This window comes from Lepidothrix coronata, unplaced genomic scaffold (genome assembly GCF_001604755.1).
Source record: "Lepidothrix coronata isolate B3197 unplaced genomic scaffold, Lepidothrix_coronata-1.0 Scaffold3, whole genome shotgun sequence".
Classification (NCBI taxonomy): domain Eukaryota; kingdom Metazoa; phylum Chordata; class Aves; order Passeriformes; family Pipridae; genus Lepidothrix; species Lepidothrix coronata.
The window spans coordinates 10,002,555-10,018,579 of record NW_016690183.1 but is presented as its reverse complement, the minus strand read 5'-3'; the positions used below and the strand labels follow the sequence as shown (position 1 = coordinate 10,018,579).

Genomic DNA, 16,025 nt, shown 5'->3' with positions numbered 1-16,025 from the left:
ATTAGTGATATGAAGAAATCTTTTCTGATAGAGTTATTTCAAGATCAAAATAAAGTTATACTATTAATTTTGGTGATAGTCCTTATGTTTTTTTAAGGATGCAATTTCAGTTGTCATTCAGTCCTCTACTAAAGAGGGCTATTTTCTTTACAGATGAAACAGTTTTGCTAGCAGCTCATCCATTATGGCTCGGTTCCACAGAGATATTTATGTATCTAATTTCCATTGAAATCAGAGTAGATAAGGACTTTCAACCTGTCAACTTTTCAAATCAAAAGTTATTAAAAACCCAGACGCTCAAAAATAGCCTTGCTTAGTAGCACGCTAAAGGAAATATGGGCAAAAGTAGATTTGGAAAGATGGAAGATGAACTGTGAAAGACTCTAAAGAGCATCAGCAAAAAGAGAAGACATATATACTGAAAACAAAGCTGAAGTATTTATCAAGTCAGGAAAAAAAACCAATATTGGGTCATTTTGACCAAAGGAGACAGTAGGTTAGAATTAAATCCATGTATTTCCCCTCCATGGTTGACAGAGCACATATCCTAGTTAAACTGTAAATATTGCCATATGTATAAAGCATCAAGTCTCTCAGGTTTTCACTGGCAAGAACAGTATTTATTAAATATTATTTATGTAGCACTAGACATGGTAAAAACAAGATGTTTCAAAGGAAAATCCTGACAAAATAAAATTAAAGTTTTATTCAGTTCCCCTGATGTGCAGATTTTTGTTGACAAACACAAAACCCAGAAGCCTGCTGCACTTCTCCTCCTCAGTGGAGACACATAATTGTTGCCAGAGCAATCTTCCCTTCACTGACCTACTGAAATTGCCTGCTGCTATAGTGGCAGGAAAGGCAGCAGATCAACTTTGCTACCCAGAGCAGCTCACGAGCAAGCTAAAGTAATGAATGGCATCCTAAAAAGCTCTCTATTTAAACACACCAGAAAAATGGAGGAGGAAGAAGAAAAGAGAAAACAGTGTTCCTTTACCATAAATTTCAGATTATCTCACGTTACACATTACAGCATAAGTGTTCTCTAATGCTCAGAGAATTGCTGCTCGCTGATGCTTCCTCCAGAAATGTACAATCAATGCATCAGACAGGCAGACAGGCAGAATCATTTAACACTATGCAAGTGGCAAAACGTAACCGTATCCAGGCAACAAAGGGAGCGTTAGACAGGATGTGCATTGCCAACAGAACTGAAATAAGTGATATGGAAGACACAACAGCTGATGGCACAGCACTGGTGCTAAATTAGAACCCATGGTAAAGCTTTCTGTACAATCAATAAAAATTTTGACACGCCAAAGTGAACCTTGAAATGCAATCTCATCTTGAACAAAGCTTGTCTACAGCAGAGACAGACTGGCAAAGTCTTTTATTTCAACAAACAGACACCGTGTGCCCTCCAGGCTCTCATTCCTGTGCTCCAGCTGCTCACCCTGCTCTGGCTTTGACTTTGTGCACTTCAAAATCCCACCCATCCTGGTCTGTTGTGGTCACTAACCTTTTTTTCCCTTTGGACACTCCCTACTAGAGCCCAGGGCATGGTCTTCAGTAGACTCACAGCTTCCTCCTTGCTGCCAGATACCCAATGGATCTTTAGCACTGGTCTTTCCTTGGGATATTTTCTCTTCCAACACTGTGACAAACTGACTGATCAAAAGCAACACCTCCTATCAAATATTTCTGTTCTTACTGTGCCGGTCATCTTAAACAATTAAGGCTCACCTTCAGAAACAAGATCAAATACACCTGAGAACATCTCTCTGTCTTTCCATAATGCCTTCCAATGACTTAGGGCTGCTTATAAGGGCTATAATGCTTTTAAAGTTTCCGAATAAGTGCTGCCCAATACAATAAAACCTTCCAGACAGAGGCAGCTGGCCACACTGCCCACTTTGCTGCTTGATTTTCTTCCAGAAGAGGCATCATTCTTATTTTCCCAGCACTGGTACTCATACCACATCATTCACATTTTACTGGAGGGCATCAGCCTGGCTCTGCAAGGCCCTGCTCTCACTGGATGAAAGATCAAGGTCATTTGTGAGCTGATGTCCACAGCTGCACAACTCTACCTTGAGGCCTTTGGCTGTCACAACTCAACTGCCTCCTAACGCAGAGCAGAAGGTGCTTGGAGGTTGCCTTTCCTGCTGCCTCAAGCGCATCAGCTCATGCTCAGTTGATCAATTAGCTCACATCACCCTTTCCTGTGTGTTTTTCAGAAGACCAGCCACCTATTGCTAACAACATATTTAGAAATCACCAATCCAGCCTTTTAAAGACTAGGGCTTCACTCCTGCAAGCCGTCAAGGTATTAAGGTGTAACAGGTTTGCCTGACCTGCGCTACCCAGCCTTGTTTCCTAAGTCACCAAAGAGACAGTAATCCTCTCACCCAAGTGTGATGGTTCCTACTTTTGCATGTTAAAAATTATGAAGGGGAAATCCAATGGTTAGCAGAATTATTGATCGACCTAATTACTTGCAAGCCCAAAATTCAGTTGAAAGATAACATTTTATCAATACTTGCTATCATGTAACTAATGTTCGGTAGCCTGCATGACAGAAAACACTATGTTCAATCCAATACCTCACCAAAAGAAACTGGCATTACACTACCATTTGCAAAAAAGCTTTGTAAGTTTTGCTTCCCCCACGTTGCTCTGAGATAGGCGCTACATGGAAAACTAACCTTTCAGGTTATGATCCACTGAGCTCACATTTTGCCTTTCAAGGCATCTTGTTCTAACCACTACCGGAGATGGCAAAACAAACCTGAACCATGTGGAGAAATAAACTACTCCTTACCTAATCTTCCATGACTAGAGACTGGTTCCGATCAGGAGAGGAAAAAAAAATAAATCCAACGACTACCATTTAAACAGTAAGAAATTTGGAAAAAGCTGTTAATTGTATCCCCATATATTCTTTAAACATACACAGAAAGACAGCTGAAAAAACAGGTCTGACAAAGTTTTATCCTCATCATCTGTTAGTCATATACTGATTGGCAAATCTTTTCTTGTTTGTTTTCCTTAAAAAAAAAAAATCGATGACTGAATATTTCCTTTTTCAGATAACTATCCATTATTCCTCTTTTAAGGTTATTCTCTCCCAAACAGAAACAGTACATGATGATGCACTTAGATATCTTTCCTAAAAAATAAATAAAAAATAAAGCATTCAATTAACAGTCCAATCTACAAATCACTTTTAAGTGGAACATGGGGAAACCCATACCATCTACTTTATGGGTTTGGACACCAAGAGACCCATGGCAGAAAATTAAAAGCAAATAGAAGAAGCAGTTGTTCCCTGTAGCCCATCACAAGGCTGATCATGCATCGTACAGATTCTGTACTTCTTAACCATCTAAATGACAAACCTCTCCTTAAGCATCAAGCAGAATCTCAAATGCAATTTGCAAAAGTCTAAGTTCAAAACACTTGAGAAAGGTACTTTCCTTTGACCACTCAAGCAACTTTGAGACTCTACACAGACACACTGAAACAGAATTAAGGCAGCTTCCATCACAACATCCACAAGGACTGTGTGCTCAAATTACAATTTGTGTAATCCCAAAAATAATTCATTTGGTGTCACACAGTCTTGTAAAATCATGCTATAAATACACATTCTCAAAGCATTCAGAGCATGATACATTTCTGAAAAAAAAAAAAAAGCAGTCTGAGAGAAAAGTTACTGTCTGCTCATTTTAATGTAGCAATATTTGGTTAGGGATAGCCATTCAGTGTCAGCCATTCAAATTTAATCCACACAACAGATTCATCAGAGCCCTTAGGAGAACATCTTTCAAAACTCCTCTGAATCACAACTTCTTCATGTAGCTGTTTTTACTGACATACATATGGCTAAGTTTTATTCCCAGTCTCCAATATCAGCATACAAACTAAAAGGCTGATGGCACGACAACAGAGACCTGAAATCCTCCCAGTGTTCACATGGAGATTCTTCTGCAGGTCCATTTCCCCAGGAGTTTGCACTGTTCTAATTTGAACTGACAAGAGTCCTCCCTCCAGTCACGCAATCCCACACCCAGAAAGGCTATTTTTATTATTGTACTTAAACTGTAAATGAAATTACAGCTTAAGTACTGACTGTATGGTTGAAATAGAATCCCTTTTTCTAAGCACACGTGAAACAGAAATTTTGAGTACCAATATCCCCCCCTGCATAACTGCTCTTCAAAAATATATGTGAGACATAAAAGGTATAGTTCATTACAGAAATAACTCTATAGTTTCTACAAAGCCATTTCAAGGCAGTGTTTGATCTGCCTCATAAACACTATGTCAGAACTGAGGTTTTTTTCCTTAGTAGTGAGCATAAAATTTTTACTACGAAGAGTAAACCTTCTCTGCAAGGCAATCTCCCTAGAGAATGAACGAGAAAAAAAAAAGATGACAAAATCTACATTGTGGCTATACACACCATATAGGTAGTGCATAATTAATACAAGCTTCCATATATGTAATGTATAATTAATAAAAGCTTTCAGGTATAAGAGACAAAGTTAGGTACCTCTTCATGATTACAAGCAGTAATTACAATTGACTTCAAAGGAAATAGCATCATAGTAGCATTTCCAAAACATCTTTTTAAACTGTTCCAAGGAAGGTAACAGGTTGAGATTAGAAGAGTAACTGGACATTCACTCAATTCTCAGTATTTGCCAAAACATATGGTTTCTGAATTTCCACAGAAGTAAAATGACCTTGATACTTTCGTTCTAGAAGTAGTTCTGAAAGCAGTTTATAATCTACAAGCACATTTAGACATTTTGCCCCTTAATATTTAGATTACTACCATGTAACATCAAGCCATGATATGGAAATGCCTTTTGTCTGTGAAGTTCTGACCTCAATTTCAACCTCTGAAGACAGACAAACTCGACGTACTGGTAGAGTTTCACCTTTATGTAGATTTGATGACGTTCTTGTCTCCTTGATTTAAATTTACAGAACATACTGGGTAACCAGTTGAACAGCAATCAAATCCAATGAAACCCAAAGTTAGTGTTTCCTTCCGCCTACCAAGGAGAACACAGGAAAACACTGGGATAAAAAAAGAGAGTATACCATGAAGTGTGGCCAATATTTTAACTGCTATAGCTTGATACCAAATTTTAAGTACTTTTGTGTGGGCTACACAACAGCAGTTCATAGTTCCAAAAAGTCATAAATGTGCAAGTCCAGAAAAGGGCATATTTCCAGTCCTCCTCTAGCAGGAGTACAGTGGTTCCTCCAACACAAAGATAAAAATCCAGAGGGAATCCCTCAAGAAATTGGCTGTAGTTGGCTATGTCAGCTGAGGTGCCCTGGTATCAACTATTGTTGCATTTCCATTGCCTCTCAGTACCCAACAGAAATTATTTTAATCCATTTAAACACTTAAATTCATACTGTAATTTTGGGCGGGTGGATTTTGTTTTGGTTGGGGATAGGAAGGAGGTCATTTGAGACACCAAAAAACAAGCATCTTAGAATCTGTGCTTTCTTCTCCTTGACCAGGTAAATAACAAATCCCTCCTTAAGTATCAGACACTCAAATGTAAGTTGCAAAAGCCCAAGTTCAAAACACCTGAGAAAGGTACTTTGACCACCCAAGTAACTTTGAGACTGTACACAGATATACTGAAACAAAACTTAAGGCAGTTTCCACCATAACATGATTCAAAGGGAATCACAAAAATAATCCGTTTGGCTCCACAGAGTCTTGTAGAATGACACTACAGACACAGATTTTCAGACATTCATAGACATTCGGACATTTCAAAAATGTAATGTAGTACATTTTTTGAAAAATTAGGTGGAGAAAAAAGTTTGATCTTCACAAACTAATTGTTCTTCAATCTCAAAAACAACTAGGTTAAACTTTGAGAGACATACAAGTAATTTCTTGATCCAGAAAAAAAAGAATTGACAGAGAAGATACCAGTATGCTGTGAATTTAGGTCCATCATTATACTCTTTTAATGCCTTATGCATACGTTTTTCTGTTGTAACAACACACAAAGGCTTCCTGCATTTTAAAGAATGCAAATCTGGTTTTCCCCATTTAGAAGTTACTCTATGTTTACAATCTTCCTTCTCAGAAGCTTTACAAACAATTAGAATATCCCACTCTGTGTTAAAAGTTCAAGTGGGAAAGCTGTTTTGTAAAAGCTTACTCAGACAGACGGACTCCAATCCTATCACATGCAAATCACATCATCCAAAATGCACAGTCAAGTACGATCAGAAATTGTAACAGTTCTGGCATTGTGCTAAAACATACGGGCAGTGATGGGGAAGAAAAAAGAAATCTATGCAGAATATGGATCACCTTCCTAAAAAGATTATTAGAAAGAATGCAAGTCACGTTGTGGCTATTGTTTAAACTATCTCAAGGGAGAACTCTTTGGTGTCAAAATTTCATCTGGTTTTGTCCTACTTAGCATATCCCATTTATGCACATTTCTAATTCAGTAGAGAGACTACCAGAATTACCACATCAGTTGATAACAATTTACATTAAATTAATGCAGTTATTCTGACTTCTAATTGACGAAACAGCTGAAGTACTGTTAATGTGTAGCCTTCTGCTGGGATTCAGATCAATATTGTCACAGGGCCAAGATTAGTACTACTTTTCTACACTAACCTAAAAATAGTTGCCATGCTTCAGTGAAACCTGACTTTTATTTGAAACTCTGCACATCTGCTAGCCCCATGTTATCCCTAATTTTAACTAAGATGACTAAATGTTCCAGTGTGTTGTCAAAATAATCAAGCAATAAGCTAATAGTCCTGATTTTTAGGAGCACTGATATTTTCTGTTCTAAAAAGTCTGGCTCAAAATTAATTCTATGAAGCAATGAAGAATTAAGAGGGAAAGAACAACCTGAACAGGACTAACCCTATAAGACGGAGCAATTCAAGTATAAGCAGGGGTATATAAATAACAAAATGCTTGAAAAATATGCAAAGAAAAACAAAAATGGTGCTATTTCATCCTTTTTTTATCACGTCTCAAGTGCAAGGAGCTGCCCAATATAAGAATCTCCATAGCAGTAAGGCTTATCTGGTATAATTTCTGAGATTTTACCTGTGCAGTTATAGCAACAATTCAGTGCTGCTTTGCAGATTCCATGTCTGCTGAGTTTAGACTGCTAAAAATACCTAATTGGGAATGTCAAAATGGACCACAAAGGAAAACTTCATGTCTGAGGTCTGGTAAATGGAAAATATTTACTTACAGAATCATAGAATCATTAAGGTTGGAAAACACCTCCAAGTTCATAGAGTCCGACCTTTGACTGAACATCAGCACGTCGATTAAGCCATAGCATCAAGTGCCATGTCCAGTAGTTTCTTGAACACTTCTAGGGGTGGTGACTCCACCATCTCCCTGGGCAGCTTGTTCCAGTGCTTGACAACCCTTTAAGTGAAGAGATTCTTCCTGATGCCCAACCTGAACCTCCCCTGGCACAGTTCATTGACATTTTGTTAGCTGCTTTTTCAGTCTGTAATCTTTAAGTTTAGAACATGAGATAAATCCATTTTATTCAACTAACTTTCAAGATACTGCATCTTCTCAAATGTGGAAAAAGATGTTTGATGGAATACTGATACAAAGCAGGACATGTCATTAAGTCACATCATAATCACTTCACCAATACTGCACCATCCACAGTCTCAATTACTGATGTTTACTCCTCCTTGTAGCAACAGATGCATCCTAAAACCTTTGCAAACCATACCCAACATGATTCTACGTAGAAGCCTACTGCAATCATACACAGTCTATCCACATTTTTATTCCATCTCTCATCTTAGCTTTCAAGGTTCCTTCGTTTAGGTTCAAAACATACAGGCTAGAATTGGGAAGGAAAAGAAGGCAAAGCGTAGAGGAAGAAAGAGAAGGTTCATGAACAAGCCTTCATGCAAAGGAATAGGTTACACCACCACAGGAATATGGTTCTTCCCTTTGTGTGGTTGAGCACTCCCTCCCCCTCCTCAGAACTTGATATAGGAAACCTACTATCATTACACATACACAAATATACACATAAAGTGATTTTGTGCCTTAAAATAATTATGCATTTCTCCAAGTGTGAAAAGCCAGCAACTGTGCCTTCTTCATGCATCTACCACTCGATCACTGAGAAACAATGAGGCATCAGACAATTAAGTTATAATTGAAAACAGGGATCGTACCAATTACACCTTTCCGAACATGCTGTGCCTGTCCCTACACACTCCCCCTTACATGCCTTGTCATCTTCCTTGCACAAACATCCTGATGCATCTCTCCCCTGCCTCTCGCTGCATACACATTCTGTATCACATCCCCACAAGTTCTCCCAATAGAGCAAACCACAATCACTCTCCCTCCTTCACTGCACCCTGCACACGTGTGCTCCATGTCACGCCATCCCTAGATACAGGTGCAACAAACCTTGTGCCCACAACACACGTACCACAAATCTGTCATAAATGCATCTGTGCACACATATCAAAACATCACAGCTATGCACACTCACACATACGAGCCACTGCTACTCCATACACACAGAATACCATACCCTCTATCTGCTACGTACATATAAAAGTACAGATAATCCTTGCCACACCCACAACATACATGCCTTTAAAAATATCCACAGATTATGCCACACCCAATATTCACTCTATATACACGCAGGCACAAGCCCATGCCAGACAGCAGCGTGCAGACACAACTACACACGCACACGATGCCATGTCATGGCCCTGCACACAATGTCACATCCCTGCTACAACACAAACACACACATATCCGAAGCCCAAATCGCAGCAGACGCACACGCGCTGACAGAGGCATAACATTACGCTCGTGTCCTACTGTGTATCTGCTACATACACACATCCCAGGCCACACCCTGGCTCAAGGCACATGTATAAGCACATAGCTCAGCGCCCAAACCCTGCGCATCCACACCGTGACATCCCGCCCCTGCCCTGTGCACCGACACACGCCTTCGCTCCCTCCCTACTTCACAAGGGGCACGACACACCTCCATCACTGCCCAGCCGCTTCGCACACCCACATGAACACACATCATCCCTCCCGTGCTATCCGGGGGGGGGGCAACACGCCGCGCCACACCTGACCCGCTCCGCACACCAGGCAGAGCCCTGCCATGGCTGCTCCGGCGCTGCACTGGGAGGAGGCGAAGGCGCCCGTCACACCTCACCACTGCCACAGCGGGGGACAGCGCGGCCCCACCTGCCTCGGACTGACTGACTGACTGACTGACTGACTGACTGACTGACTGACTGACTGACAGGCAGGCAGACAGGCAGACACCCTGCTTTCCCACCGCCACAGCGGGGGTGGGCACAGCCCCGCTCCGGCCCGCACGCCCAGCGCCGCATCCGCACCCATACGGTGCCCGCGCCCCGCGTTCCCCCGGCCACCACCCTCCCTCCCCTCCGGTGGCGCCGCCCGCACGGCCCCGGGGCCGCCCCGCACGGCCCGGCCGGCGCTCGCTCCCCGCCCCGGGTCGCCCGAGCGGCCGGGCCAGCCCCGCCAGGGCCCGGCGGCGGGGCCGTGCCGGGGCTCCTCACCATGGCAGAGGCGCGGCGGCGGCGCTCCCGGTTGTCCCGGCGACGCGGAGCCCCGAGGAGGGCGCCAGGTGCACCCGCCGCGCGCCCCCGCCGCCGCCGCTGCCGGAGCCGGGGCGGGGCCGCCGCGCGCCCGCGTGACCGGCACCGCCCCTGCGCCGTGGGGCCGCCCCGCCCCCGGCGGAAGGAGGTGGGAGCCCTCAGCCCCGAGCCGAGGGGTGCGGGGTGGGAGCCGGGAGCGGAGGGTCGCTGCTCCTGCCTGCCCGCGCAGAGGTCTGACGGGTGATGCTGTCGCAGGTGTAGCTGCACCCCTGCGCCCCCAGTTTGCAGCCTAACACCGTATTTGTGTTGGGCGGAATGCTGTCCTGGCGGCATGGAATCATCACTTTTCGAACAGACCTTGAAGATCGCCCAGCCCAACCCTTCACCCAGTACCACCACTGTAACCCCTAAACCACGAAACCGTATCACCCAGCGCCAGATCCAGGTGCCTCTTAGACACCTCGAGGGATGGCGACTCCACCACTTCCCTGGGCAAGTTATTCCAGTGCCTGACCCCCTAACAGTGAAAAAAATTTTTTCTAGTACCTTATATGAATCTACCCCCTCTCAGCTTGAGGCCATTTCCTCCCGTTCTCTCACTATAGGCACGCTAGACGAGACTGGCCCCCAGCTCATTCCAACCTCCTTTCAGGTAGTCGTAGAGAGCGGCGACATGTTCAGTCCGAGATGCTGCCTTGTCAACCAGGGAGGCTTCGACTGGAGTGCATGGTCACTCCACTTGCGACTACAAGTGTAGATAACCGAGGGATGATAACATCCCAAATCTCTACAGAAAAATCCACAAAAGCTGGTCTGTCAGCGAGCCAAGTGCTTTCAGGCGATGCGTGCTCTCAGTAAGAGCACGGCTTGCCTCTGCAAACACTCTCTGCGTAAAACCACTGTCAAAGCCAAATACAACATTGTTAGTAGCACACTTACGGGTCACATCTGTTCAGCAGTCACAATACTACATGCAGAAACAAGGAGATGGGAAAAATTGTGGAGAAAAAATTACCCCAGCAGGTATTGTTTTCTGTTGATTCAGTCCTTCAGATTTCTAAGAATCATAAGTGGCCATTGCAGAGTAACAGGAGTTTGCTATTTGGAATGGGCTGAGTTCATTCCTTTCAGGAATGAAACATTCTGGTTTGATTAACAGTAAAGAATAGTTTCTTACAAAAGTGTCCTTTCTCAGAACCCACACGGAAATAGTTGGTACATGCACATACCATTTGTTGGCACATCTCTGAATCTACTGTCTTATACTCTCCAGACTTTGGAGAATGACCTGGTTCATACAGTTGATCTGGTTTGTATAGTAGGGAAGAAAGCCTCAGAAATGTGAAATATGTATAAACAATTTAGACATGCTCAGCTGAATTGCAGAAGGCCCAGACTAGCAGTTTCTAAATTCTGTTCATTCACATTTCAAAAAACAACACATGATTATCAAGGTTATATATATTTTTTTTAGTTCTTCCCAAATCTCTGGACTGTATTATAAGGATAGTGACAGATTTCACTATCGCTATAGTAAAAAGAAAGAAATCTAGGGAGTTAGGATTAGTTCAAGTTGCAGCAACCTGAAGAAAAAAACCAAACAAATCTGATTTTGCAAAAAGAAGGGACAGTACAAAAGAACAACCATGTTCAATGAAGAGGAGTGCAGGATAATTAGACAAATTTGGATCTATTTGTGCAAGGGAGGCAAGACAGGAGGCAAATGTGTGAGTAGATTCTCCATGGCCTAACATCAGCTCTCATTTGACTGAAAGCTGTCAGAAGGAATGAAGACTTTACCAAATAAATTTGAATCAATATTTTATGTGTAAAAAGACTGTAGGAAAAAAAGCTCCTTGTTTCATTCCCAAGAAAGAAAAGATGGCGATATATATTTGCCATCTGTGTATTTGTTTAGCATGTGAGAGATAGAAATCCAAATCTTTGTGTCTGGACCAACTAATGATGTTATAGCACCACACTACTGACTTTCTGGACTCATTTTGTCTATATTGTGGTACCACTTAAAAATTCAAGAAAATTTTAATCAAAGAAACCTTCTAGATTGGCTTGAGTTTCTCCAAATAAACAATGAGTTATGGAAATGAGACTTCAGAAATGTGGGTACAGGAGTATATATGTCCTGGTTCGTCTTCTTCATTTACTGGCTGTGGAATGTCTCAGTATACACATCTGAAGTGTTAAGAGAATATATCCATTTTTAGTGTCCAGTTTTCAACAAATCCACAGCAGTGTTGTGCTATGAAAAGCTTTCCATCCAAAAGTTTCCTGCTAGCTCTAATTTTAGCATTCTTTTAAAATCACTAGGTTTTAAGATAATTCTTTTTCACTGGTCATTTTACAGTGACAGATTAAGTAAGTTATTACTGATGCCTTTTTATATTTGGTAAGCTGCAGAGCTACATTCAACAGCTTGACCTTTTAACTTGACTGTCTGAAGTCCTTCCTAGCTGTCCTAGACTCCTGTTGAATGCTGATTCAATTCCCCTCTTTCTTACCTTTTTACCAAACTTAAAAGAAGTAAAAAATGTCAGAAAAAAGGAACAAGTGCCACCCATGAGAGTGTGGGTTAGTAAAAAGATTATGGAAGTCTTTGGTCTTGCTAAACAGCATCTTCAAAGCCTTTGTGCCGCCAGGTTCCAGAGCCCAGAGGAGAGTTTCAGATTCCAGAAAGTCATTGCAGAGACTGAGTAGCCAAGTCCACAAAAGGAGTCTTGTTTCTGGATTCCACCCATTCATCTTTTCCCCAACTCCACTATGTATCCAGTGAAGACTTTCCCATGAGGGTTGTTACCAAATGATGCCAAGCGGCAGTAACTGAGCTTTGTCAGCACAAAAAGGACATTTACAGTGGTCTTTGGATTGCTGGATTTCCTTAAGACTAGAATTGAGTCCGTAGTCTCAGCAGTGCTCATGTGCCCATAAATCTACACGTAAATTTTTTTCAGGAATTTGCCTCCCTGGCTGAAGAAATTTGATTTGAAACAAGTTAATTGTTAGACCTTTCCTTCCCTTTTCCCAATCTCCCTTTATGCAAGTCAAATGAAAGTTTGGATGCTACCATTCCCAACTGTTTATTACAACTCTTGCCTCTGCAGCATAGCAGAGGCTGGTGAGGCTTGCCTGGTTGTGCTTCAAGATAACTTGCACCAAGACTGACAAAGACCTCGCTTGGCATCATGCTAACCCAACTCATCTGGGAAGGACTTTGGCTACCAGTGAGGAGGAAAATGGTTGTAGGTGGTTAACTTTTAAACTACTGCACTGAATCTGAAGAAGCTAATCTTTCCTTGGGTTAAATGATTGTGACAAAAGGGTCCACATCTGTTAATTGCCATTACAAGCAAAAAATGGTCAAGGAAGCATATCTTGTTTCTAGGATGCTTTTTGCTAATCTCTGCACGGTCACATTAGAGCGTAAATAGGTGATGTTTAAATGTCTGATGTGGCTTTACATGTACTGTCTTGTAAGAATTGATAGATCAAGACTTCCCAAACTGTTTTTCTTCCCTGAGTACAGCACCAGCATATGTTAGCTTTGTGCCAGGATTTATACTGCTGTAGTGCTGTTGCCTTTTCAAAACTTGCCTTTATACTACTAGTTGTGTACATACCATAGGTTGGGAATATCCTGCCCTACCCAGATAATTTGTGGGAGTCTAAACCAGCAACCTAACTGTGTGAACTGATAGAGGCAGGCAGCTGGGATAACCACAAACTCACAGCTAGAATTCAAAGAGTAAATTTATTTCCATTACCTTGCTAACCAGGGGATCCCTGAAGCAACACCCAGGCAGAGGTACACAAGTGGAGATGCAGGCACCATTAAACTCGATCCATGTTAGAGGATCACTGGGCTGGTATTCACACAGGCTCATCAAGAGTTATTCCCATCTGCAAGGTCACTTGAGTCATTTACAGTCCTCCGTGCCAGTCTCCTGCTTTTAACCCTTTCTTCCCAGCTCTAACAATGTGACACAGTTGCATCCTCAGCCACCTCATTCCTGGATCATGAGTAACTTGCTGGCAGGCAGGGCAGCCATTCAGAGGGACCTTTGCAAGCTGCAAAAATGGGCTGATGGGAATCTCAGGACACTTAGCGAAGGCAAATGCTAAGTCCTGCATCTGTGATGCAGTATCCCTCTGCAAGAGCACAGGCTGGAGCTGGCTGTCTAGAAAGCAGATCTGTAGAAAAGGACCCGGTGGACAACGAGCTGAACATGAGTCAGAAGTGAGTCCTGGCAGCAACAAAAAACTGCATTAGCAAGAGAGTATCTTGGAGGCTGAGAGAAGTGACTATTCCCATCTGTTAAACACCTTTGAGACCATGTCTGAAACACTGTGAGCAGGTCTGGGTTCTGATCGTCGGAGAGGTGGTTACAAAATGGGGGGAGTTCAGTGGAGGAGCACTATAGTGTTTGAGGGCTGCAGCATACACCAAGCAAGGAGAAATCAGGTGTTTGTTTAGTCTAGAGGAGATGACCAGGTGGGATCGAATTGCAGGCTTCTACTACCTAAAAGGGGGGTCGTAGAGAAGATGAAGCTAGACTCTCCCTGAAGATGCCTTGTGAAAGACTAAGAGATAATGGTCACAAGGGAATTTCCAACTGAGAGGAGAAGGTTTGTGGCAGAGTGTCTGTGCAGTAGAATAGGGCTCAGAGTGACAGTGTGTCTCTAATGTTGGACATTTTCAAAATATGGCTGGACAAGCTTGTGTAACTTGCACTTACTTGAAGTTAGCTCTGCTTTGAAGAGAATGTTGGTCTAGATGACCTTTGGTAGTCACTTCCGACTTGTAGTATTCTGTCAATTCTAAGGCGCAAAATTAGTTGCCAGAAATATACACATGGATGATTTCAAATGAAGCCACGGTAAGTGCAGAAGAAGAGTTGACCTCCTTCACGTTCCAAAAGCAGTGAATATATACAAGCCTGGAGATACCTGAGCAGTCAGAGATAAACTGTCACATGTGTGCAGTCAGTACAGTGTTTTCCAAAAGTCATCAACTTCTGTTCGTATGCAGGTCTGTGAGTATGTCCCAGGTCATCTTAAAGCATGGCAGCCTGGTTGTAGTCCCTGTACAGTAGCTCTGATCATGCTGCCATACATCAGGAAATCCCAGGCAAATAAGGAAGTCTTCTGAATGTCAACCAGACAGTATTTTCAGTCAGAGAAAGATGATGTGTGATATTTCCATAACACTTATTTTTCCTAGGTTTGAGAGGTCAAGATCGGATCTTCCTTTTTGATCTCATTATTTCAGAAAAAGTCAAAGAAGTGCTTTTAAACTAAGTTCTATGTTAGTGAATCTTTGCGGTGGAGAATTCCTTTGTGCAAACAGAGAGCAAAGATTTAACCAGATGAAGTGCTGTTGTGTATGTCTATCAACAGTACACGGATACAGACTAACTTTCCATGTGGTGCAGACTTTTGGTAGCAGTTTGACCATGTATGGTTTCCCCAGTAGCCTAGTATAGTTGGCTTAGAGTTATGTTCAAAAAATATAAAGTCAAAATTAGAGGTATAAAAAGCACTGCAGTAAGATTTGTGTGGTTGCAAATAAAAATAAAACTTAGATTCACAGGCAGACTGGTATTTTATTGCATGTCTTAATGTTCTGTCTGTGTCATAATAAATGTCAATAAAACTTACTCTTTAATACTTCTTGAACTAGTTCCCATTTTTTGCATTCATCTGAATATATTAGGATGGCAGAAGCAGTGATGGAATAGGATACTCTTCGCAAAGTACAATAAAATCCTTTGCTCATACACTGTGCTGCAGTGCTTTTTGATTCTTTTTTTTTAATTTAAAGACATTTGTAAGCCACTCACTAAAGAATACAAATGTGAACTCTTAAAGGTGTTTTGCAAACATTTTTATTGACCTCTGTGTTTTGGGGAAATGTGTGTGCATTTATTTGCATAAAAGTACCAAAAAAAAAATCAGCGTGTTGCACTCAAATTACTGATAAAATTTAGTAGACCTAAAATTTGAATTTAGATTAATTGTGTCATAGCTTCCAACAATTCTGAGGTTTGAAAATGATGTTTGATAAACCCATTTTATGCTGTACATTGTGTCTTGGAATTTTATTATAATGGTAGTTTGCAACTGTGAAATAAAAGCCTTTTAATTTAGTTAGTTGTTGGTTAACTAAACTAAAAATCATTGCATCTGTGTTGTCTCAGCAGGTAGTACCCTGAATGGAGTTTTATTGGATAAAAGAAGCAGAGAAGAAAATACTAGAATTTTAAACGAAGAATGAAAATTATTGTGGTCAAATGCCTTGGCAGGATGTCTATTTTCTCTAAACTTTCAAAACATTCTGTTACTTTAAC

The 16,025-nt window shown here is 41.8% G+C and overlaps 1 protein-coding gene across 4 annotated transcripts in view; it reads right to left on the bottom strand.

Moving 5' to 3' along the window:
- Window positions 1-15,121, bottom strand: part of FBXL2 (F-box and leucine rich repeat protein 2) — a 56,576-nt gene extending 41,455 nt beyond the window's left edge. The window contains exon 1 of one of the 4 annotated variants that reach the window (XM_017821028.1): window positions 13,443-15,121. In XM_017821028.1, the coding sequence (XP_017676517.1) occupies window positions 13,443-13,562 (120 nt within the window). In that variant the 5' untranslated portion in view covers window positions 13,563-15,121. Of the gene's footprint in view, window positions 1-997; window positions 1,132-9,624; window positions 9,715-13,442 lie in introns of those variants that run through there. The other 3 variants (XM_017821020.1, XM_017821030.1, XM_017821036.1) reach the window with 3 other exon arrangements.
- Window positions 15,122-16,025: the final 904 nt, after the last annotated feature.